Raw genomic sequence first — 23,526 nt, forward strand, 5'->3', positions numbered from 1 at the left:
TCATTCCCCCATAACAAGTCATATGTAATCACCACTCCACTTTTTATATGGCATTATGATTATAGGTTTTCATATGTGACTTCAGGCACCATTGGGAAAAGTCTTCTCTGAGGAAGCAAAAAATCTCAGCTGAGAATACCTGAAGTAATCGATTAGCAGGGAATGAGGCTGGCCATGTTCCAGGTAGAGGGAACTGCAACTGGCAGGACCCCTAAGAGAAGAGAGCTAGGAGATTTCAAGGAACACAAAGTAGCTCAGAAATATTATGAAGCAGGGCCAGTACGGTAGCTCATGCCTGTAATCCTAGCACTCTGGGGGGCTGAGGCAGGAGGATTGCTGAGCCCAGGAGTTGGAGGTTGCTGTGAGTTAGGCTGATGCCATGGCACTCTAGCCCGGGCGACAGAGCGAGACTCTGTCTCAAAAACAAACAAACAAAATATTATGAAGCAGAGTGTGGGGACAGGTTGGTGAAAGTTGAAGCTAGAGCCAGGGCAAACCGTAGGCTTTCTCCCTGGGCGATTGAAAAACATTTAGCAAGAGAGTGAACTGAGATTATCTAGCTTCCCTTACAGCCACCTTTTTAATTAGTGAAGTTAATCCCTTTCCAAGAAGAACATTTACATTCTTATTTTCATCCACCCATCAGAAAACTCTTCAAGAACAAAGTTGCTAGGGTTAGAATAAAATGAGGAGCAACTTCAACAGTCTTCTTGGCAGGACCTTGCCTAGAATAGCTGGGATGTCTGTGTATGTTCCTCCACATGATTGTTCCAAACTTTGTCGCGGGTGTGTGCCCCTTCTTTTCCCATACCAACACTGTCACTATCTCTTGGTTTATCTGCTTAGCTGAGTTTTGGATAGTAAGAGGATAGATGGGCAGGGAAGGAGGCAAGGTTAGAACTGCGAGGAAGTGTGACTTTATGCTATATGTGAGAATTCGCAAGTCTTCGGGGAAGATCTCTCAAAATCAAGAGCCTTATAGGTCAGCCTCAAAATTAACAGCGGATGAATTAGAGCGGGAGTCTTGGGCTGAGGAAGGCTTGAATAGATTAGCAATATGCAAATTTAGGGTCCAGCTTCAGCTCCCAGGAGGACGGGGTGTCTAGGTTTCAGCCTTCTCTCTCTCTCCAAGAGGTCTCAGAAGGTTGTTTTGTTTTGTTTTGGTCGGTAGCACTACTGGAGAAGAGAGGGCGGTCTAGAAGGAATCCTGGCCCTGGAGACTATCCATCCGCCTTCGCAGAAGTAGAGCAAGGACCGTGGGCGCGCCGCCGGCTTGCTGGTGAGTTCATACCCTGACCCGGAACAGCAGCCGGTGCCGCCAGTGCGCCGGCTGCCCACGTGCCGGCAACAGCGGCCACGTGGGCCCCTGAGGAAACGCCTGCAAAGGTTTGTCCCCTGCGCTGTCCAGTAGAGAGGAATGCCGGGGCAGAGCGCAAGAGGAAACAGTACCGGCAAGACCCAGGACTCGCGCGATCCTGGGCTGGCAGGGGGCGGGGCTTGGCGCGGTCTGCTAACGGGGAGGGCGGGGTCTGGGGCTTGGAAGAGTGGGCTTTTGGGGGAGGCGGGTAGCCACTTCGTTGTCGCCCGCACTCCTCGGCTTCCGCCCTAGAGCAAACCCGGGCCCAGCCGGCCCTTGGGTCGCCATGGAGTCCACGCTGGGTGCGGGCATCGCGATAGCCGAGGCGCTGCAGAACCAGCTACCCTGGCTGGAGAACGTGTGGCTCTGGGTCACCTTTCTGGGCGATCCCAAGATCCTCTTTCTGTTCTACTTCCCCGTGGCCTACTACGCCTCTCGCCGCGTGGGCATCGCGGTGCTCTGGATCAGCCTCATCACCGAGTGGCTCAACCTGGTCTTCAAGTGGTGAGACAGCGAAGCCTTCCGGCATCCTGGTCCCCCATCCCCAAGGGCCCTGAGTCCTGTGTAAGCCTTGCTCTCTCTCAGCAGGTGTCGCAGAGGCCTTCCCACCCCTACTCTGTAGTCCCTGATTTTCCCCTTTGAGCATCTTTGTGCATCTTGGACTCAGACCTCAGAGTTCCCCCATCCTACTTATTAGACCAATGTTCCTCTAACTGGCCTGATCAGAGAAATCACCTAAGGGGCGTGTTTAAAATGCAAATACTCCATCCCCACCTCAAACCTACTGATTTAGAAACTCCAGGGGAGGGGTTGGGAATCTGTATTTTATCTATAGTGACTTAAGTAGTGGAAAGTCCTACTTCTCAACTCACTTTTTCATTCATCAATTCATTAGACATACTTTGTAAGAAGCATGTTTTGTGCCAGGCATCACACTAGCTGCTAAAGACAGGCCATGCCCGTTAAGGTGTGGTCTCTGGACCAAGCCCAATAGCATAGGCAGGACTTGAAAGCTTGCTAGAAATGCAGAATCTCAGGCCCGGGGCCAGAGCTACTGAATCAATCAGGGTTTTAACAAGGTCCCCAGGTATTTTGTGTGCCCAATAAAGTTTGAAAAGCACTGGACAGTGTTCCAGGGAACACTTTCTCTTCTTTCCCCTTCATTTACTAATGGGATCGTCACACTGAGACTTAGAAGCCAAGAATCCCAGGCCGGTGGGTGGAGGCCCTGCAGCCCTCTGAGCTTATCTCTTTGTGTCACCTGTTCGTGTTCTCTCTCTCTCTCTCTCTCTGGCCCTGAAGGGAGCTATGCTTCCCGCTGGTCATGCAGCCATACCTCCCTTCACCTCAGCCTCCATAGCCAGATCGCCAGACTGGGGAAAGGAAGAGAGGTTCATAGGATGCATTTGAATGGGCCAGAATGACTTGCTGAAAAACAACGCGGGAGTTACCTTCCCTTCCACTCTTCTCCGCAAGGGCTTCACCCCTGCTGTAAAGGGAAAAGCAGTTCCCTAATCACTTCCTTCTTGCCTAATTGCCGTTTGCTTTGTGCACTCTCCTCCCTCAGAGTCTGTATAACCCTCCCTCTCTAGTCCTGTTCCCCTGAAGGAAGGTCAGACAGCCCCCTTGATAGACACCCTTAATGCCACCACCACCACCCCCCACCAGTGACAAAGCCCCTGTTCATTTTCTGAGTTAGCACTTGATGTATACTAGGCTCAGTTTTTGGAAGGGAGAGGCAAGTCCCTTCTGGATCTCCCTCCTGGGCACTTGGCTTCCTGCCAGCATCTCTTCTGCTGTTCCACCTTTTCTCTTTATATCTGGCTACAGCAGCCTCTTCAGTGTATGGTTTCCCTGGGCCCAGCCAAGCACCTACTAGGCTAGGAGATTTTGAAGTTTTTGTCCTCCTTATTCTCCTCTCAGCCTCCTCTGTCCATTCCCCACTCCCATTTTCAGACATGGGAGGTTGGCCTAAATAATTCAGGTGTGGGCCAGGCGCGGTGGCTCACGCCTGTAATCCTAGCACTCTGGGAGGCCGAGGCGAGAGGATCACTTGAGGTTAGGATTTCAAGACCAGCCTCAGCAAGAGTGAAAATCCCATCTCTACTAAAAATAGAAAACTTATCCAGACAACTAAAAATAGAAAAAATTATCTGGACATGGTGGCGCAGGCCTGTAGTCCCAGCTACTCTGGAGGCTGAGGCAGGAGGATTGCTTGAGCTCAGGAGTTTGAGGTTGCTATGAGCTAGGCTGATGCCACGGCACTCTAGCCTGGACAACAGAGTGAGACTGTGTCTCAAAAAAATAAAAAATAAATAATTCAGGTGTGGATCCTAGCACTTTGGGAGGCCGAGGCGGAAGGATTGGTTGATTTCAAGACAAGCCTGAGCAAAGCAAGATCCTGTGAAAGGGTAGAAATTAGGTGCTCATGGCAGGTGGAGAAATATTTCTCACACACAGTTTAGGATAGAAAGAAGTACAAAGTTTATTTATTTTCCAGAGAGAGAGAGAGAGAAGGAGGGAATGGCCACAACCCACAGAGGAAGGAAGGAAGCATTGGGTGCTGAAGAGAAGTGGCTCTGTTTTTAAAGGGTAAAATAGCTTTTTTTCTCCTCTGCGTTAGCAGTCTGATAACAGACACAACTGCGCAGCTGTTGTAGGTGCTCTTTATTTTTTTCTCTTTTCTCTTTGAGGCCAGCTTTATCAGAGTCCTTGGAATCTAGTTTTTGGCAGGAACTGAGGCACTGAGCGGGGGCGGGGAGTTTGCACCCCTACTGTCCACTTAGGGCTCCTCAAGGCTATGAAAGAAACCCTTAGAGATAAGAGGCCATGGGTGTTTAAAACAAAACAAAGGGGGTAGTTGTGTTGTGGTTTTTTTCTTCAAAGGGGCAATTATGTGCTGTGTGTTTATTCCTCTTATTTTTTTAGTTTATTTTCCTCTGTTAGGTAGGTTATTAGTAAGGCCACCTTTCATCCAGTCTCTACAAAAAATAGAAAAATTAGCCATGCGTGTGCCTCCAGCCCCAGCTATTCGGGAGGTTGAAGCAGGAGGATCACTTGAGCCCAGGACTTTGAGGTTGCTGTGACCTATGATGTGAGCCAGGACAACAGAGCAAGACCTGCCTCAAAAAAAATAATAAAATAAAATAACTCAGGTGTGCTTAATTCAGGCTGGAATTGGGGACATAGAGAGGGGGATAGCACATAGGTCAGTGAGGGCCTGGAGGGAGCCAGGTCCTGGGCTGAGAAGAAAGAGCTGACTCTGCAGCGAGGAGGGTTGGAGTAAATCGGATACATAGCTCAGAGTGCACACAAACGCACGCTCACCACCGTTTCTTGCCTCTGTGTCACTTTTAGTCATGTTGCATCTCTTCTCTTCCAGGTTTCTGTTTGGAGACAGGCCTTTTTGGTGGGTCCATGAGTCTGGGTACTACAGCCAGGCTCCAGTCCAGGTTCACCAGTTCCCCTCTTCTTGTGAAACTGGTCCAGGTGGGAAGCCGCAAACCTCCTCCCTTTCCCGCTGTGGTTAGGGTTCGAGTGAGCGTTTCAGAGTACTTTTCAGCCAGGGTGACCCAGCCAGAGGCCCAGCCTCTCAGTTACTGGCCCAGAGAACAAAGAAACCCCAGGAAGACCAAGTTGAGTTATGGGAGGAAGGCACCCATGCCATGTCTTAGCTGTTCACCTTGTACAGAGTAGAGCCAGGAGACACAGGTCAGGGCAGAAGCCTGAGAGCAATGGCCTCAGGTGGGGATAAAAAGACTTCAGGGCAGAGGGAGCTGTGGAACAGTGTTGGGGGAAAGCTCTCTTCTCAGCCAGGGGGAAGCAGCTGTGTTCCAGTACGACCAGGAACACCTGGGTTCCCCTCCATCCTCTCACCATGAGCTTCTGGATTCCTTGGCAGGCAGCCCTTCCGGACACTGCATGATAACAGGAGCAGCCCTCTGGCCCATAATGACGGCCCTCTCTTCCCAGGTGGCCACTCGGACCCGCAGGTATACCCTTGGCATTGCCCACCATTGGGAGCAGGGGTGGTGGCACCCTGGACCCAAAAGACCCAGTAGCATGGCAGCCTGGGAGCTGGAGTTCTGGGGAGCCTGGGGTATTTGGTCAACCATAAAGCGTCTGTGTGCTGAGGGAAGCCACACTGTGTATGGACACCCCCTAGGCCATTTGCCTCTCTTCTTTCTAGCCGCTGGGTAAGGATGATACCTAGCCTGGCTTATTGCACCTTCCTGTTGGCTGTCGGCCTGTCCCGAGTCTTCATCTTGGCACATTTCCCTCACCAGGTGTTGGCTGGCCTAATAACTGGTGAGCAACTCGGGCTACAGGGTGGGCCAAGAGGGTGCCTTTGGCAGAAGGAAGACCAGTCTAGGATCTTCCCATCATTCCTAGTTTCTGTAGAGCCAACCCCAAAGGCCCCCCCTTATATCTCAGTCTGTTCTCTTGCCAAGCTACACTGCAGCTGAGGGTGGGGTGTGGGAAGGGTCATAACTCCTTGAAGCTGTTGTCACTCCACTTCCCTAGGTGCTGTCCTGGGCTGGCTGATGGCTCCCCGGGTGCCCATGGAGCGGGAGCTAAGCTTCTATGGGTTGACCGCACTGGCCCTCATGCTGGGCGCCAGCCTCATCTATTGGACCCTCGTTACGCTGGGCCTGGATGTTTCTTGGTAAGCTGGCTTTGAAGCCCGGGCAGGCTGGGGCAGGTGCTACCTCACCTGTACCTAGCCTGGTTGGTCTTTGGTTCATTGTAGCTAAAAAAGGACATGTTACCTGTTCACAAACATAGACCCCTCTAGGGACAAAGCAGAACATGAGAGTGGGCCCCAAAGGGCAGATGGCTAAGAGCCAGTGGCCCTCTAGGTTCCAGTCTCTCCTGGTAAGGACTCTTGTTTCCCACAGGTCCATCAGCCTAGCCTCCAAGTGGTGTGAGCGGCCCGAGTGGGTACATATGGATAGCCGGCCCTTTGCCTCCCTGAGCCGCGACTCGGGGGCTGCCCTGGGTTTGGGCATCGCCCTGCACTCTCCCTTTTATGCCCAGGTACGGCGGGCACAGTTGGGAAATGGCCAAAAGATAGCCTGCTTTGTGCTGGCTATGGGACTGCTGGGCCTCCTGGACTGGCTGGGCCAGCCCTCTCAGATCAGCCTCTTCTACATCTTCAATTTCCTTAAGTACACCCTCTGGCCATGCCTCGTCCTGGCCCTTGTGCCCTGGGTGGTACACATGTTCAGTGCCCAGGAAATACCACCCATCCGCTCTTCCTGACTTCTCGTGCCTCCTTCTGCCCTTTCCCTCCCAACACTCTGGGACCGCCACACCCCGGGAGGCAGCCCCAATCCCTTCTAGCCCCCAAGCAGGCCCTGTTCACCCTAAGTTTCTTGCTTCTCCCACCACCTGGTCTTAGCCCCAAAGAAGGGCCTTGTTTCTCCCAGAGAGGCTGGTCCTCCTCCTGCCTTTCCTCCCAAGTCCCCAAAGAGCAAAGGCAACAGCAAGACCAGCAGGTTCCTGCAACACTGTGAGGGGTAGCCAGGGCAGCCCCAATAAAGCCCTTGAACACTTCTGGATTCCTTTCTTGCCTGTGCACACATCTCCACTGAGCTTGCCTGCATACAGGTGGAACCTGTGGCAGGCCACCCGTCTGTGCCCTTTCCAGCCTGTTTCTGTAGAGGCTGTAAACTCAAGTGAGACCTCTCAGCCCTGTGTCCCCTCCCCACTCATCACCACCTAGGCCACACAAGACGTCCTATTAGATGCTGTGGCTACATTCAGTGAAACCTCGTCTTTCACCTACAGGACAGATCTCCCACCCTGATGTTCTGTTTCCTAAATTGGCTTCTAGTCCCAGGGCTGGAGAAAGTAATAGTTTTTTTTGGCTAGGATGGGAGATGAGAACCTCTACTCCATTTGGGAGCCCAGAGAATAGAGACACTGGCCCCAGAAGGCACTGCCAGAAGCAAGTTTATTTACACAAAGACACACAGTGTAACGGGTTACAAAATCCTTAACTGAAATCCATATCCAGGGAGACAAAGCAATGAGTATGTTTACATGAGAACCAGACCAGCTACAGGGAGAGAGGTGGGTAAGGGGCCCGGAGCCTGGGGCTCAGCGCGGGGAGGCCTGGTACACTGGGCCCAGCCCCATCCCCATCCCCCAGGAGGATCTAGAACACACAACATAGAAGTGCACAATGAACCAATGGTGGTGGGACTCCTGCCCCTCCCCCTGGCTCCCTCAACCCTGCTCAGGCCCCCATTAGGATAATAAATATGTAAACAGATTGGTGGGGCCCTGGGGATGGGAGGCGAGGAAGTATATGTGGTACTGGGGAGGAGGAAGGAGGAAGAGTCAGCCCCCTAGGAGCCCCTTCCCATCTTTGGTTTCCTGCAGGCTGGCTGGACAGCATTCCCTGGAAGCCTTGTGGGCCCTCCACCCCTGGAAACGGAGAGGGCTCTGCAGGGCTCCTGGGAAGGCGAAGGGGCACTAAGCCCTCCTGGACTTAGTTCCCCTGGGCTGGCGGCCGGCACAGGGACCCCAGGAGGAATGGAAGCTCCAGCTGAGGGCCAACTTCTAGGTCCCTAGGTTCTGGCCTTCTAGAACCTCCACTCTCACCATCCCCGAACTCGAAAGCACAAGGCCCCAGGAGGGAGGTGAGCCACTGAACTTCCTAACTGCAGCAGGCTGGGTGGTTGGGGGATCTGTCCTGAACAGCAGGGGGGCTCTCACCAGCTGGAGCCCTCCTGCAGGGACCACCTTCTCCCCATCCCCAGGCTGTGCCAGCAGAATAAGGTGTGAGCGGGCCTGGTTCTGCGGCTCCTCCTGGTCCCTCCCTCCCCACACACTTTCACCCTCTCAGCCCCTGGGAAGGAAGAGAAGGAGAGGGTGGAGAACGCCAGGGTGGGAGCCCACCTCCCCTCTACTCTGCATCTGAGACAGTGGCGGCCCTGCAGATCCTCCCCGGAGGCTAGAGAGGGGAAGATAAAATTAAGGCATTTTTCCCCAAGTCAGCTGAAACCAAGGCACCGACTTGCTGTTCCCTCCTCACTCGGGGGGCCCAGAACTGGAGGGTACTGTCTGGACCCCGTGCCCACCTCAAGCTGGCCCAGGCTCCAAGGGGGAAGGGACAGAATGCAGGAAAGTGGGTTTAGGGTATAACATGAGGCAGGGGCTGGGAAGAGCACCCCATCCCCACAGAGGGAGCACACATCTAGAGCTGAGACCTGGGCCACGGGCAGGGGGCCTGAGGCAGCGAGGCTGAGAGACCCACACGGCACACGTTGTTGAATGTGTGACTTTTTGTTTTTAATAGAAAAAATAAACAAAATCACAATGATGGAGCCCAGAGGGATGGGTGCCAGGGTGTCACAGGGCAGGCTCCTGCTCCATGGGCTCCTCTGCCGGCCTGTGGGGACAAGCACAGGAGAGGGTGTTGAGCTGGGGCACCAGCCTGGGCCAAGGCAGAGAGTCGGGGGAGGGGGACTCACCTGGGGCTGTGCTCCCGGGCTGCAGCAGCCTGGGCCTGCTCGGCCCCCACCGACAGCAAGGCCATGGCGCTCACAGTCTCGGCCTCCTCAGTCTCACCCGCCTGGGCCTCCCGCAGGGAACGGCCCAGACCTGCGGCAAACCTCTGCACACAGCTCCAGTGTTTGCCTGCGGAAGAGGGATGGGCAGGGGGAAGAGAGGGCAGATAAGCCCCGTGGGCACAGCCAGCCCTGGTACTCCCACAGGCACTGCCCCCACAGCAGGCTGAGGTCTGAGCCCCTCCACCTGTCCCCACGCACTCTGGATCTCGATGACTTTTTCTAGCGTGGCCACTGCATTGGTGTTGGGCTTTTGCTGCAAGACTGCCTCATCCAAGGGCTGCAGCTGGCAGGGGAAAGAAGAGAAGGCTTAGGGTGGGGAGTGGGGTGGCAATGCCTGCTCCTCTAACTGCCCCATTCAGCCCCAGGCATCCCTCATGACAGAGGCAAGCACAGCCTTTTTGGAGGAACCCCTACAGAGAAAGCCTTCCTAGCCACCAACTATCCTTAGGACCCAAGAAAACCTTCCCAAGGGGCCCAAGCTCTGGCCCAAGTGCTACTTGATCCAAAGAAGGGGACACCCCTTGCTGGTCCCTCACCTCCCAGCCCCTCCCTCCCCCCCTCACCTCTACGCTGAGCAGAGCCGAGACACAGGCCTCAGAGGCATCACAGATGGCGGTCAAGTCGTGGCCTCCCTCCAGGGCCAGCACCACCCGGCCCCCTGCCAGTGTCATCAACTGCCTAGTCAAGTGGCCAAAACCTTTGAGGATGGCCGAAGGATGAAATGGTAAAAAATAATTCAAGAGACAGTAAGAAAAGAGCAAAAAAGAAATATATGAGGTGGGACAAATAGCATAAAATAAGATAGAAGATATAAACCCAAATATATCCCTAAGAAAATGTAATGTCAATGGACTAAATGCTCTATCAAAGACAAAACATTGACAGGCTGGCCAAAAGTTCCAAGGATACGCTGTCTTACAAGAAACAGCACTGAAACAGTGATCAAGAAGTTCCCTCCTACGGCTCCAGCAGGAGATACATCCTCTGCTACCCGCCAAGGCCAGGTTGGCAGAGGGAGAGTGGGGGGAGCTAGCAGGATGATTCCCAGTCTTGGCCCTGCCCCCTGCTCTCCTCTCCTGCAATGTGAGTCTATTCCCTGCCCGGCATCCCACTCGACTCCATCCCCCTCCTCCACACCCTCCCTCAATCCCAGAGCAGGCTCACATCTGGCGGTGACAGAGTAGCCACCCAGTGGAGACAGATGTCCTTCAACAGCATCAAACCCAGCGGAGACTAGGACCACGTCAGGTGAGAACTCATGGGCAATGGGCATCACCACTGTCCTGCAAAGGGATGGCCCAAGCTGACCCTGGCAGAGGGCGGGGCCAGGCCTCCCCCCACCCCTTTCTCCTCTCGGAGACAGCGCCCTCCACCCACACTGAACTGAGTGCCTTCCGCCTCCCACTGCAGGGCCCGGGGCGGGGTGCCCTATGCCCCCCTTGGCCCTTCTCGCTCCCCACCTGAAGGCCGTCAGGTACTCCACGTCTCCGATGGGGGGGTCCACACCTCCTGTCCATGCCACATTCACGTTGTACCCCACACCTGGCCCTCCACCAACCTAGCAGCAGGGTGAGGAAGGGGGTTATTCTCACTGCTAGGTCCCAGGTATTGCCCCACCCCCATCCCTGCCTCCAGGCCTCACTGCACTGACCTCTGCTCTGCCCAGAGGGGCAGTCAGACCAGTGTGGTCCTCCCACTGGGAGCCCAGACGCCCCAGGTACCAGCACCACCATGGGCCTCCACAGCTCCCCGCCAGGTCCCACTGTGCTACCTCCTGGAAAGGCCTGCGTTTAGGCCCAAGAGCTGTACCTCTTCAGGAGCCCCGGAGCCTGGAAAGAAGTTCCCATTGTCATAGCGGTGCAGGGAGATGTAGAGCACAGAGGGGTCATTGTAGAACGCTTGCTGGGTGCCATTGCCATGGTGAATGTCCTAATGGGGAAGTGGAAGCATAAGGAAAATGGCCCAAGCTCTGACCCAAAGGTCAAAAATTCCACCTGCCCCTACCCCACCCTGGGGTGAGCTCTGGGGGAGCAGCCGGCCACTGGCCACAACGGCATTGCCTGCCTCACACTTCTCAACCTGGGGTCTGCACATGTGTGATGTGGCACCATGCAGTGGATAGACAAAGCCATGGGACAAATGTGGCGTGTCTCCCTGCAGAACCCATTCCACTTCACAGTTTGAGGGGAAACATTCAAGCTAGTAGGGAATTTAAAACAAGCAGATAAATTCTTAAGAAGGATCCAACATTTACATGAATTTTTAAGCCAAAATTGGGCTTCAAAGAGCTCTCATCCTTACCAAGGATTGCTCTGGCTACTTCCCCGGCTCCCAGTGAGTGGCGTGTGGCTTTCCCTCTGCCATTAGGGACAGGGTTTGAGAAGCACCCACAGTAGCAAGAGCAGAGTGTTGGGCCCAAAAGGTCTGGTCTGAAACCCACCGCCAACATTCCTAGCTAAGTGACCTTGGCAAGTCACCCAATAGTGCCTTCATTTATAGAAACGGACATCCTAGTTCTTACTACTCGAGGTGGCCATGAGCAGCTCACATGTCAAGTACTCATTGGGTTCCCGGCACATGGTCAGCCTCCCATAGAGGGGGCTGGGGGAGAAAAACGGCCACTAGCGATGGTGGTGGCATCTCTACTGTTCAAGGAGGGAAATCCCCTCTGTTGCTTGAGGCTGCAGGATGGGGCCAAGGAGGAACAGCCCCTCATAGTGAGGAGGGAGCCCTACTGGGCTGATGACCCAGCAGGAGGAACGCAAGGCTGGGCGTCGGGATAAGACACCTCAGTGCCTGAGGGAAGCGAGGCTGCCTGGAGCGGGGGCTGGAGAGGACTCCCTGAAGGCTGCCCCTGGTCCCAGCTCTAACCACCCCTGCCCAGCCTCACCAGCCCACTGCCTACCCAGTCCACGATGAGGACCTTGCCCACGTTCAACTTCTGCTGCAGGAGTTTGGCTGTGATGGCTACAGAGTTGAAGAAGCAGAATCCCCTGAGGGGGGTGAGGGGAGAAAAAGGCAGGGAGGTCATCTTCAGCGGGGCGTTCGCTTCAGCAGCAGGAGACACTAAGGGGTGAGGGCAGAGGGTCTAGGGCAGGGACGAGGTGGCACTCACATGGCTGTGGATTCCTCGGCGTGGTGTCCTGGGGGCCGGATGATGGCAAATCCATTCTGAAGAGGTGAGGGCAGAGGGACAGACAAGAGGCAGACAGGAAGACAAGGTGGCCACGGAGGGGATGGACACAGAAGGAGAGAAGCACAAGCCAGGCATGGAAGTGAACACACGTCAGAAACACGTAGATACATTCAATGCACCATTAGGAACACCAACCTCAGGCCTCATATGCAGGCAGACGCTGTCTCTACCCTCGAGACCCCCACAAGCACACCGCACATTAGTGCCTATTTGTTGGGCCCTCATACCCCTCAGCCCCCAGCTGTCCCTGGAGCTGTCACCTCCTCCCCACCCTGGTGTCTGAGAGTTGAGGTTGCAAAGGACAGTGCATCACTGAAGGGAAGCCAAGGCTGCCCCTGTCCTCCACTCCTGAGGATGCAGGACCAAGCCAAGGGCCGCCAAGGCTACAAGCACACTCTCACCTTGAGCTCTCCCACAGCCACCTTGAAGGCCAGCTCCACCAGGCAGCCCACCGCCATGCGCACGGCACTGGAGGAATGCATCTCGTTCCACACAGTGTCACTGTCCACCTGCAGGGGCAGGAGAGCAGGCTTCAGCGTGCCCCCTGTAGGGGGAGGGCAAGAATATGGGTGGGCACCAGATAGCAGGCCAGCAGCCATGGTGGGCAAGAAGGGAGGAGCCAGAGCTGGGACAGCCACCTTCCCACCCCCACCGACACACATCCTACTCACCCCAATGCCCCCACAAGGCAGCACGGCATACATCTTCTGGCTGATGGGGCCTGCAGGGAGGAGGAACAGCTACTCTAGAAGATGCCTCAACTGCCAGGGCTGCAGGCTCAGCTCTGCAGAGGGCAGTGAGCTCAGCCACAGGAAATAAAGGCTCAGCCCCAAGCACAGGACAGGCCTCTGCAGCCCACACCAGTTGGGAGCTGTCAGGCCCCTGTTCTGGGGGACATCCTACCTCTGGGGGCAGATGGCAGGGAGAGAGGGGCATGATACACTGGGGAGGGGAGCAAAGCAGTCCCATGCCACTAAGCCAACCCCTCTCTTCCATCCTCCTGCACTATGCCCCACCAGCATGCTGTTCCTGTCATACTCATGTTAATGGCGCCCTCCAGAGGTAGGTGACATGGCAACTGTGCCACCTCTGCCAGGGTGATGCTCTGTGCCCTGACTACCCTTCCTGACAGCCCCCAACCCACCCGGACAGTGGACACGCCCTGCCCACTGGCCGCTCTGCCGGCTCACCCAGCAGCTTCTTGCTGTCCAGCTTCTGCCGGTTGAGGGGGCTGGTCCCATAGAGCAAGGTGTGGTATTCCGAGTGCACCGTCTGAATCTCGTCCAGCGTGGCTTTGCGACCCCGGATCCGCTGCCAGGGGGCAGGAGGAGAAGCCGGTGAGGGGAAGCAGTAAGGCTCGGCTCTCCTGATGCCCAGACCCTCTCTCTGCCCCATGGTCCCAGGCACACAGAGCCACTTTCTATGAAACCCAAAGATTTCTGACAAAGTGGACCCTGTTCTCCCAACCCTCTGCCAGAATCCACCCCACTCAGCTGAGGACCATGGAGAAAACAGGGTGCAAGGGATGGGACTGGAGGTGGCTGCGGGGACTGGCCCAAGGTCTAGGGCTGCAGAGAGGATGAGGAAGACACACAGAGACAGGCTTCACTAGGCGGAGAGACAAAGGCTTTTGCTGGATTTAAGTCGGGACGGAGCAAGGAGGGGCTTTCTTACCTCACACTTGCTCAGCAGGCCCGTCTCCTGCAGCCGGGACCAGATGCTCTGGATCCGGCCGGCGTGCTCGGGGTGCACGTGTGTGTTCCCGCACATGCACTGGTGCTTCAGCATGAACGTGTCATAGACCACACCTGGGCCACAGACCCACGTGTCAGCCAGCACTGCTCTGGGCCCACGGTCCCAGGCTGGCCACCTCAACTTTCTGAGCTCTCCCCCAGCCCATCCATGGCCCAAACATCTCCCCATGGTCACCCAGCCACCGTCCCACACACCTGCCTCTCTCCTCTCCGGCTTCCACCCACCTCCTCCCTCTTCCTGTGAGTCCTTTTCTCCATTACCGCCCGTCACAAGCTTCCCTGCTCCTCGAGCCCCAACACCCCCACTGTGCTCCAGGCTGTCCCCCCTCACAACACACCCTCTTTTCCCCCTCTTCTCTTGGTCCCGTGTGCTGCTCCCCACTGGTGAGACAGGGCCACCCTCAGGCATGTCCGTGCCCCCTCAGAGCCCAGCATGTGGCAGTGTCATGGGGGAAGAGCTTTCTGGATCAGACTGGGGCCACATCCTGGACCTCACAGGGAGGGGAAGACAGATGGGACAGTGGCTCTCTCCACCAGGGCTCCAGGCTTATGGCACAGTCCCTCAGTGGGGTGAAAAGATGCTGGGGCAGAGGGCTGCTGCCACTACCACGGACAGCTATGGGGCACGGGGAGAGAAGGAAGACCTGTTTCCCCTTCCTCCGGGGTGCCTGAGGGGTCCTGGCAGCCTCTGCCCGCAGGGCTGGACCCTACGGTGCACAGTGGCAGGATGGAACACGCAGTAGGGGCTCACCTGTGGTGAAGAGGTGCTTGGTGGGCTGGTCTGGGGGGCTCTTCATGCCCCCAGGGGCAGCAGGTGAGGACTGGGTGCGGCCCAGGGCCTGGTGGGGCACAGTGGCCAGGCTGAGGGGTGCCTGGTACACCTGCAGTGGCTGCAGCTGCTGGGCATCTGAGAACAGCTGGCAAGGAGGAGAGTGAGGCTCAGCCTGGGTAGCAGTGAGGGCATGTGCTCTTGGGGCCTCCAGGGGGCCCCAACCCAGCCCTTCTCCTCCAAGCCTCCTTCTTCCCCCCCAAGCCTCCTTCTTCCCCCTCCTCCTCCCACTTGTTCCCTCCAGGGACAAGAGACACTCCAGCCTTCCCAGCTCTACCGAGATGGGGCGGGATGGGGGGAGGTGATGAGTCACACCAAAGAGTAGCATTGAGGTAAGAGGCTGGGGGGCGGGGGCGGGGGCGGGATGAGTCAGGCCCGGAGGGCTCAGCTGTGTCCGCAATGAATGGAGTGCCAGCTTGGTGCAAGGCAGACTGTAGTAACGGCGGGGGCATGTGTGTACACACGCGCACAGGCACGCACGGGGACCGACGCACAACCGGACCCACGCAGGCAGAAACGCAGATACATACGGGCCATGTGTGTGCGCACGCGCGTGCGCACACAGACACACACACACACACACACACACACACACACGCTGGCCAGTCATAGCTGCAGGGAGGACACAGACACAGCTCTGAGTTTGACCCAAGCAGCTCCCTCCCTGCATTCCCCTTTTGCTCCCTTCAGACAGCTGCTCCTGCACAGCCTGGGGACTGCAGACCCGGGGCAGGGACCAGGGCAGAGGCAGGGGGCACCTTTTTGTAACCAGCGCTGGACTCCTCCAAGTCGGGCCCCTCCTCCGCACCACTCTCGCCCTCCTCGTCCTTGACCTGGATGCAGTCCTCCTCCTCCTCCTCCCCTTCTTCCTCCTCCTCCTCCTCCAGGTCTTCTTGTGTGCTCTCACTCTCCGTGGAGCCTTCCCGGGGCATGGTGAGGGCTCCCTCCCCCAGCAAGGCCTCCTGCTGCTCTGTCAGCTCCTCTTCTGTCTCCTCAGGGTGGGTGGTGGGCTGCCTGGGCAGCTCCCCTGTCTTGGTGAGGATCTGAGAACAGAACACCGGCCACATCAGCTGCAGAGAGCAGCCATGTAGCCTGAAGCCCAGAACGGTCCATCCTTCCCTCGCTCCTCCTGGGCTACCAGCCCATACAGAGCTTCTCAGTGAATTTAAAAAAGGAAAGGCAGCTGCTCTGAGCAGACACATGGCACAGACGGTGGCCGGGCATCAGCCCCGCTCTTGTCTGCCTGCCTGGTGCTCTCCTTGTCCGGCCCCAGCTCGGCCCCGGGACATGTCCCTCTCCAGGCCCACCTTGCCCAGCTGCAGCTGCTGCTGCTTCTGCTTCTCCAGGAACTGCTGGTGCTGCTGCTGCATGACCAGCTGCTGCAGGGCCTGGGGACTCTGCGGCAGCGGCGAGGACTGAGTGCGGCTCAGCGGCCGGTGCCGCGGGAGCTTGCCCACTGTCCGCATGCTGGTGGCCACACGTTCACCTGTCACCAGTGGGGACTGCCCATGGAGCGGCACTGTGGAATGAGGACCAGGGGAGTAAGCACCATTGTCAGGGCACCAGGCTCCCCCCATCTTACCTCCATCTACCCCCCTGGAACACCACCACCACCTCCATACTCAGGAAAAACTCTGGGGGGCCTGGAGCACCCTGCCCCCAAACCTGAGCCCCGTTCTTCCTCCTCCCCACGACTGAACAGCTTCATAGCTCAGACACACCGCCTCCAGCAAGCCTTCCTGAATTCACCATTCTCTCCCTCTGAGTTGCTTAACTAAGTGCACGTGTAGTCTTGGGCCCTCCCTGTGAGTGAACAATGACTAGTTCATCCCAACTGCAACAAAACCTCCCTGATCGTGGCTGGATCCTTCCATGGATCCCACCAGGCTGGGAAGCCCTGGGGCCAGGATCAAGTATCTTTCAAGCAGAACCTCTTCTGATGCCAACAGGTACTTAAAGGCTGTCTAAAGCTGTGCTGTCAAGTCCCATAGTTACTAGTTACACATGACTTCTGGGCCCTTGAAGCTCGGCCTGTCTAAATTGAGATGCACCGCAAGTATGAAATATACACCTGACTTCAAAGACTTAGTATGAAACAAAAAGTAAACTACCTCATTGATAACTCGGCATATTTATTACATGTTTTAATGAAATGTCCTGGATACTGAGTTAAATATATGTTATAAAATTAATCCCATTTGCTGCTTTTTTACGTGGTTACTAGAAATTACGTACACAGATTATGTCATGTTTCTACTAACAACTGCTCTGGAATGCGAACTCCACGATGGCAGATTTTGTAAGAAATAGTGTGTGCCACCCTGCAGGTACTCAGTGTTTCCGGAATGTGGGAGAAGTCAGTGATGCTGTTGAGGGGAACTGTGACAAGGCTGAAGTCTCCCTGATTGCTGGTCCCAACCTGAGCCCCTCCCTGGCACAGCCACCTGCCCACTCACCAGCGATGAGGGTGCTCTGCTGCCGGGCCTGCTCCAGCAGCAGCACGTGCTGCAGCAGGGAGGCATGCCCGTGGGGGGTCGTGTCACCCTCCAGGGCCACTCCCAGCAGGCAACCAGGAATGGAGGATGTGCTCATGAACTTGCCCGTCAGCGTGCCACCCTGCCGCAGGGTCTGGAGGGCCTGCCTCTCGGCCTCCTGCTGCGTCGACAGCTTTGGGGAGGCCTGGCGAGGGGTGGAGGGAGATGGGAGATGAAAGAGGGGCTTATGCCGCCCCAGAGTTGCCTGCTTTGGATCAGTATCCCTCATCAACTCTCTGTCCACCCTCCAGCTCTGGGCAGGGCCATCTAATCTCCCTCAGGGCCCTGGGAGGGTAAAAGCCCCAGCTGGGCGCATCCAGGACCGGTGACCTCAACACCAGAGAGAGGATGGAAGGTTTGTGCCCACCATATGTACTTACGGTGAGGTGCGAGTTGGTGACAGTGACTGTGGCCTGCAGCCCTAGGGAGATGTTGGGCAGAGAGGGAGACGTGTAGAGGCTGAACTGGTTGGGGGAGCTGTCCAGAGGGAGGGCCCGGTGCTGGGGGAGCATCTGGGGAGCAGTGGGAAGACACAGGCATGAGAGCAGGCAAAGGAGGCAACCTGGGTGGAGGCCAAGGTCTCTGAAAGGTGCCCCCCAACCTCCACCGGGGGAGTCTGAGATCAGAGCCCTTCATGGTCCCATGGGACAAATGCCCCTTTCAAGACAATGAGTCCAAGCAAGGACCCTCCAGCCTATCATGTGGACAGAAAGGTCTCTGCTGGGAACCCCTAGCCAAACTGAAAGAAGCTGCATTCTTTCTTCCAAGGGAAGGAGAGCAGCCCTGTCCCAGCCCCACCCCACCCTCAGCCAGGCCTGTACCTCTGTGGGGATGTTGGGGACTGAGCCAGTAAAGCCGTTCTCAGCGATGGTGCTGTGGGAACTGTTGGGAGAGCTGGGCCCGGAGCCTGGCGCACTGTTACACACGGACGATGCTACAGGAGAAGTGGCTGTCACCTGGGCCTGCTCTGAGCCACCCTCCACTCCCAGACCCTTAGAACCGGGACAGGAGAGCAGCCCTTACCCCCAGGCCCGGCACCTGTGATCTCAACCGCTCTCTTCTTAAAGGTGCTAATAACAGTCCCATCCTTGCGGCGCAGGAGGGGACTGCTTCTCCGCTCTGCCACCTTCTGTTTTAGCCTCGAACGCACTTTCAAGTTGGGTTCAGAGGCTGGAGAGAAGGTAGCCGGGGCTCAGATACATGCACACATGGGCGCACACCTGCAGCCCGGCGCACCACGGTGGGGCCAGCTCAGGCGGCAGCCCTGCCCCCTCCACGTGCCCACCTCTACCTCCCAGAGCCATGTTCTGGGACGCCAGGTTGGGCACTCACTCACCTGTTTTACGGAGGGGGAAGTCATCTCGGTTGTCATAGGGCCCAAGCAAAGGCAGTTTGTAGGAGGGAGGCGTCCCAGGAGGGCCGCTCTGGGGAGGGGAACTCTGGTCCAAAGAAGCATGGTGGGCTCCCCTGGGGGGGGGCAGTGGGGATGAAAGCAGACCCAAGTTATCACTCAGCCCGGTGAACCTGCCACCTAGCAATCTACATGTATGAAAAGTCTACTGGGACATGGATCCTGGGGAGGGAAACGAAGAGAGAAACCATGGGTGGGAGTCTCATCTAGGAGAGATCGCAGGGCCCGTACATGGCTGCAGGGCAGGAGCCCCTTGCCACCCTGCAGCCAGGCAGCCCCTGAGCAGCGCACCTCTGCCCACCCATGCCTGCCCAGGGCCATTACCAGCATTTGGGGTGCTGTGGGAGGGAATGGTTGAGGCCGCCTGGCGTGGGCTCCTTTGACTTCGACAAGAGGAACTCCTGGAGCCTCAGCTTTACCTCGGTGCTGGCAATGGCACCTGCGGGACAGGGTACAGTGGACCTGGGTGCTTGGGGCCAGGCCCCTGTGGGCAGGGGGCAGGCGGCCATGGCAGCAGCCCCAGGAGGCCCCGCCTTACTCTCTTTGCTCTTCTCCTTGTTCCGCAGGACGAGCAGCTGCTGCTCCAGCCGCTGCTTCTCCAGCTCCTCCTGCCGCTGCTGCTCCCGCTGCCGCTGCTGCTCCAGCTCCTGCTGCCGCTTGGCCGCCAGCATCTCCTGCTGCTGCTGCAGGGGCGCCAGGGAGGCAGGGGTGAGCCGGGCCCGGGCGGGGGTCAGAGGTCTGGTTAGCCCCCCCGCGCCTCCCTTCGCTCACCTTGAGGTGCTTCTGCAGCTGGACCTCATGCTGCCGTGTCAGGTGGTCGTGCTGTTTCTGGAACTCAGCGAACAGGAGCTGCTTCTGCAGCTGCTGCTGCTGCTTGAGCGCCAGAAGCTCCTGCTGCAGTTGCTGCTCCCGCAGCACGGGGTCCACAGAGCCCGCCAGAGCCCCCCGCAGCTCCACAGGGCTGGGGCTGCCTCCACTCCCACCCCCCAAAGAACTGGGCATGGCTCCTGGCAGCACCGGCTTCACCTCCACTGTGGACAGAAGAGACAAGAAGGGGTCAGTGGGCCCAGTCTCAGACCCCAGCCATGCCTGGGGCCCAGACAGCTACCAGGGACTAGGAGACTCAAGGAGAACAGAGAGAGGGGGGAAACGAAGTCCTTCTGCTCTATGGATGCAGCCTTCTGCTTAACTAAAAAGGAAGCTGAAGCCATGAACTTGAATAAGAAAATATGCGTAAATATGAAGCACAGTCCCAGCAGGTTGTGAGTACTCAGCACATGATACCGTTATTAACAGTTAACACCTCTGGGCATTTTACGTGAATGACTCATTGAAAAGTCATAGTCACCTATGACTTACGTGCTACTATTGCCCCATTTTACTGATGAGGAAACTGAGGTTTAGAGAAGTTTAAGTAATGACCAGCCACAGCCAGGTGATCGAAGAACCAGATCCACTGCTTTTAACCACCGTGCTATACCCTCTCCCTATCTCTCAATGCCATGCCCCCCTCAAAGCCCAGACAACAAGAGAAACTGAGGCACAGAGGTTGGTTTTAGAACTGATGGTGCTGACAGCCAGGGTCCTTGGTAAGCCCAGGAGAAGCCTGCGGAGACCTCCTGGACATCCCCACCCTCTCCCCTCTTCTCTGCCTCACACCCAGCTGGGGCAGAGAGGGGAGGAGGGATGGGCTATGCAATGGGAGTGGGGTGGGAACAGGAGGCCTCAGGGAAAGGGGTGCAGGGCTGCACTGAGCCAGGGACGGGAGGGGGCTGGGAGTCAGACTTGCTTCCTTTGCTGGATTATCTCCTTTCAACAGTTTTATTGTAATTACCCTGAAAATGCCGCTATATATAGAGTGAGCCAAACAGCAGCTGTGCCTGGGGGGAGGGGGATGAGAGGATGGGCGGGCAGGCGCAGGGAGGAGGTGGGAGGAGGAGACAGGAAAGGAAAGGGAATCAGACAGGAAGAAGGGTAAGGGCAGGGGGAGGGCGGGAGCTTCAGCAGAGATCTCAGAACTGTAGTCCCGGAGAACCAGCTGGGGAGGGGCAGGTGGTCCAGGGCCTGCTGGGTTCCAAGACCTTGAGTCCTAACCCCACGTGGACAGTGGGCTTCCCATAAGCCCCCTGGAACCTTCTGCACTCCAAGGGGCTTATGGGAAGGCTGGGTCTCCACCTCTTGGTCCCTATACACTGTCCTCTGGTCACTGAATGTCTCTCCCCATCCCTGCCCAGTGGTTGCCAGGGCAACGGGGCAAACACTACACCAGCAGGGAGCCCCAAGCCCAGCCCACACCCCACAAAGCCTCCAGAGGCCAGCAGGAAGGGGAAGGCAGGATACCACTGCCTGGGAAGGAGGAAGTGAGAGAGGCAGGGCCAACCCATCTTGTTTCTTTTTACTTCTTTCTCTAAAGAAAGCCCTTACTTTCCTTGATACAGCCAGGGAGGTCACAGAGGCTGGGAAGACGTGGCCCACTCCAGCCCAGGCCTGGAGGAGAAAGGACCCCAATTTCTTGAGGGCTGCCAATACCTTCTGCCATCATGAGCAGGCCTCCCCCCAGGCCCCCACCACCATCCCACAAGAGTGGAGAGGGGGGAAAGAAAGTGTTTTTTTTTAAAGAGCAGAGATGGAGCTGGGAGGGTGGGCTAAGAGAGGCCCCTACACCTATCTAGACAGTCTGGATCTCTCCAGGAAACCCAGCACTGAACAAAGTGTCACCAAGGCAGGAGCAAGGCCTGCTGAAGGCCAAGGCCATGCCACCCTCATGCCTGAATATGGCTCTGGGACCCAGCGGGAGCAGGGGTGGGGTAGAAGAGGTAAAGCCTGAGCGGGATGTCTCTTTCCGTTCCCACCAGCCCCTGTCCCCCCCAGCATGGTTGGGCACATTCCTCTGTGGTTTCCCGCCAGCCGTCCTGACGACTCTGTGGCCACAAGGCCAGAGCCACATCTGCAGGAGTGGCCACATGTGGCGAGGAGGGTGGGGTTACACACGCACTCACTCACTTTCCCTCCCAACCCATGTCCCGACCCCAGCATCAGGAGGAAGGGTCCTTGAAAATGGCAGAGCACCTTCCTGGAGGTAGCCAGCCCAGTCCAGAGTGGCAGCAAGGAGCCAGCAGCCAACCTCAGGCCTCCCCAGCCCCACACTGGCTGGAGGGTGATCTGTTCTTAGGCAAGACTGGCTTGGCCTGGGGCACTCTGATCACTCAGCCAAGAGGTGGACGGGCTTCAACCTGCTGCTCCCGGCAGTGCCGGGGTTACGGGAGCCGGATGCCAGCCCGCCCGCCCAGGGAAAGGCAGGGGTCCAAGAGCTCCTGGCTCCCAGCAGATAACCCTGCCTCGGGCTGGAACTGCTGCCAACAATGCTGGCTTCCCTTGCAGGAGCGATGCAGAGAGCACATGGGCTCAGGCGAGGGGAATCTCCCACCAGACTCACTGCTGCAGCAGCAGAGATGTCAGGCCAAGCTGCAGCGGGAGCCGCAGCCCCATTGGTATGCAGGTGGCAGAGTGGCCAGAGGGCTCTGCCACATAGCCTTGTTCCCATGCAAACGGTAAGCACAGGCAACTCAAGAATATTAATTTGCAGGCCCTGCAGGGGCCCCAGGGGTCTGCCAGGTAGAACCTGCCCCATCCAAAATGGACAGGACCATGGCTGCTCAGCTGGAGTCAGGGAAGGTGGGGCATGGAACCCCCTGATTACAGTCTGCTGGGTATAGAACCTAGAGCCTGGCTGGCCGTGCACCCCCTTGAGGATCTGTGCCTCTGCCAGCTTGGTATGAGCAGCAGCTGCCATCAGAACCAAGCACCTGGACGGAGAAGTGGGTGTGTCGGAATAGGAAGAGGCTCTTGGCCGCCTCCTGGTGGATCCAGGAAGGTTGGGGAACCTCTAGAAAGAAGCAGGGAGGTGAAGGGGCACTGTCCTTTAAGGGGACAGGTCAGGAGCTCTGGCTAGCAAACCAGCCCCCTTGAAAGGTCAGGGAAAGTGAAGGACCCAGGGAGGCCCTCCCCTCACCGCCCCCCAGACCTCACTCTGCCAGAGAGCTGCAGGGAGTCCAGAGAGGCCAGCCAGCCCACACAGCAAGCTCCCTGGACCTCCACCCTGCTCCACACTCTACTCTTTCCAGGGCACTTGGACCCTTCCTCTTCCTGGGAGTGGTGGCCTCAGGAACAAGCAGCTACACCATTCTGTCCTCTGGCTTTCTGCAGGGCTGCCCACGTGGAGAGGCTGGGTGGGCAGGGCTGTGTGTTTCCGGCCATCAGAGTGGCCCTGCACGAAACAAGCTCTGGCTCAGGAGGGGCTGCCCTAGAAGCCCAGCTTAGGGGCACAACTGGGTGGTGGCAACACCTTAGTGATACTTCCTTCCCACCCAGCTGGGCCTCCCTCCTCTCCAGGGACCCCATCAGCCCAGTGGGGGCTCCCATGGGAGAGTCTTCAGGCAGCACGAGGGATAGTGAGGGTCCTCTGGGGGAGATGATGTACTTGCTGATGGGGCTACCCCAAGACTACTGCCAGCATAGCGTTACCTAAAAAAGGGGTATCCAGGCAAAGGGACACTGTCTCCAGGCAGACAAGGGGCTCTGGGCCATGAGGAGCAGGTTTTAGTAGTGCCTTTGGGAACAAGAGTTCACGATAAAAAACAGATCCAGCTGCCCAAGAGCAAGGCCAAGCCTTCCTCCTGCTCTGAACGCACCACAAGCCATGCCCCAGCTCCAAGCCCTCTCTTGGAGACAGTATCACCAAGTCAGAGTCCCTGTAACATGCGAACCCTGGCTGGCAAGGAAATAGGACCTTTAGTTCCCCCTGGAGAAGACCTGGGGGGAGGGGGCTGGCACGGTGTGTGGACCCAGCCGGCAAACCCAAGAGG

General features: G+C 57.1%; 2 protein-coding genes across 12 annotated transcripts in view; one reads left to right on the forward strand and one right to left on the reverse strand.

Moving 5' to 3' along the window:
- The first annotated feature begins 1,346 nt into the window (after positions 1–1,346).
- G6PC3 (glucose-6-phosphatase catalytic subunit 3) lies at positions 1,347–6,913 on the forward strand. Of its 6 annotated transcripts, none has more exons than XM_069482673.1 (7): positions 1,347–1,386; positions 2,267–2,444; positions 4,740–4,846; positions 5,259–5,349; positions 5,547–5,665; positions 5,882–6,023; positions 6,256–6,913. In XM_069482673.1, exons 4-7 carry the CDS (start codon positions 5,279–5,281, stop codon positions 6,617–6,619), a joined length of 696 nt encoding a protein of 231 aa, XP_069338774.1. In that variant the 5' UTR covers positions 1,347–1,386; positions 2,267–2,444; positions 4,740–4,846; positions 5,259–5,278; the 3' UTR covers positions 6,620–6,913. The 6 variants fall into 6 exon arrangements, with proteins under 6 accessions (XP_069338774.1, XP_069338772.1, XP_069338773.1 ...); XM_069482671.1 differs by lacking the exon at positions 1,347–1,386 and adding an exon at positions 1,407–1,861 and having other exon boundaries at positions 2,267–2,453; XM_069482672.1 differs by lacking the exon at positions 1,347–1,386 and adding an exon at positions 1,407–1,861.
- A 1,670-nt stretch (positions 6,914–8,583) lies between these two features.
- HDAC5 (histone deacetylase 5) overlaps positions 8,584–23,526 on the reverse strand; it is a 28,332-nt gene continuing 13,389 nt past the window's right edge. For 3 of the 6 annotated variants that reach the window (XM_069482683.1, XM_069482682.1, XM_069482677.1), the window contains 24 exons: positions 19,433–19,692; positions 19,200–19,344; positions 18,986–19,100; positions 18,587–18,717; positions 18,274–18,420; positions 18,072–18,184; positions 17,631–17,762; positions 17,173–17,395; positions 16,024–16,235; positions 15,475–15,759; positions 14,639–14,804; positions 13,808–13,941; positions 13,324–13,444; positions 12,805–12,854; positions 12,535–12,642; positions 12,053–12,108; positions 11,843–11,930; positions 10,747–10,866; positions 10,398–10,495; positions 10,102–10,220; positions 9,501–9,634; positions 9,136–9,220; positions 8,839–9,004; positions 8,584–8,756 (listed from right to left, as the gene is read on the reverse strand). In XM_069482683.1, coding sequence (XP_069338784.1) covers positions 8,717–8,756; positions 8,839–9,004; positions 9,136–9,220; positions 9,501–9,634; positions 10,102–10,220; positions 10,398–10,495; positions 10,747–10,866; positions 11,843–11,930; positions 12,053–12,108; positions 12,535–12,642; positions 12,805–12,854; positions 13,324–13,444; positions 13,808–13,941; positions 14,639–14,804; positions 15,475–15,759; positions 16,024–16,235; positions 17,173–17,395; positions 17,631–17,762; positions 18,072–18,184; positions 18,274–18,420; positions 18,587–18,717; positions 18,986–19,100; positions 19,200–19,344; positions 19,433–19,692 — 3,248 coding nt within the window. In that variant the 3' untranslated portion in view covers positions 8,584–8,716. Of the gene's footprint in view, positions 8,757–8,838; positions 9,005–9,135; positions 9,221–9,500; positions 9,635–10,101; positions 10,221–10,397; positions 10,496–10,746; positions 10,867–11,842; positions 11,931–12,052; positions 12,109–12,534; positions 12,643–12,804; positions 12,855–13,323; positions 13,445–13,807; positions 13,942–14,638; positions 14,805–15,474; positions 15,760–16,023; positions 16,236–17,172; positions 17,396–17,630; positions 17,763–18,071; positions 18,185–18,273; positions 18,421–18,586; positions 18,718–18,985; positions 19,101–19,199; positions 19,359–19,419; positions 19,693–23,526 lie in introns of all 6 variants that reach the window. The other 3 variants (XM_069482681.1, XM_069482680.1, XM_069482679.1) reach the window with 2 other exon arrangements.

The sequence above is a fragment of the Eulemur rufifrons genome, chromosome 9 (genome assembly GCF_041146395.1).
Source record: "Eulemur rufifrons isolate Redbay chromosome 9, OSU_ERuf_1, whole genome shotgun sequence".
NCBI classification, from domain to species: domain Eukaryota; kingdom Metazoa; phylum Chordata; class Mammalia; order Primates; family Lemuridae; genus Eulemur; species Eulemur rufifrons.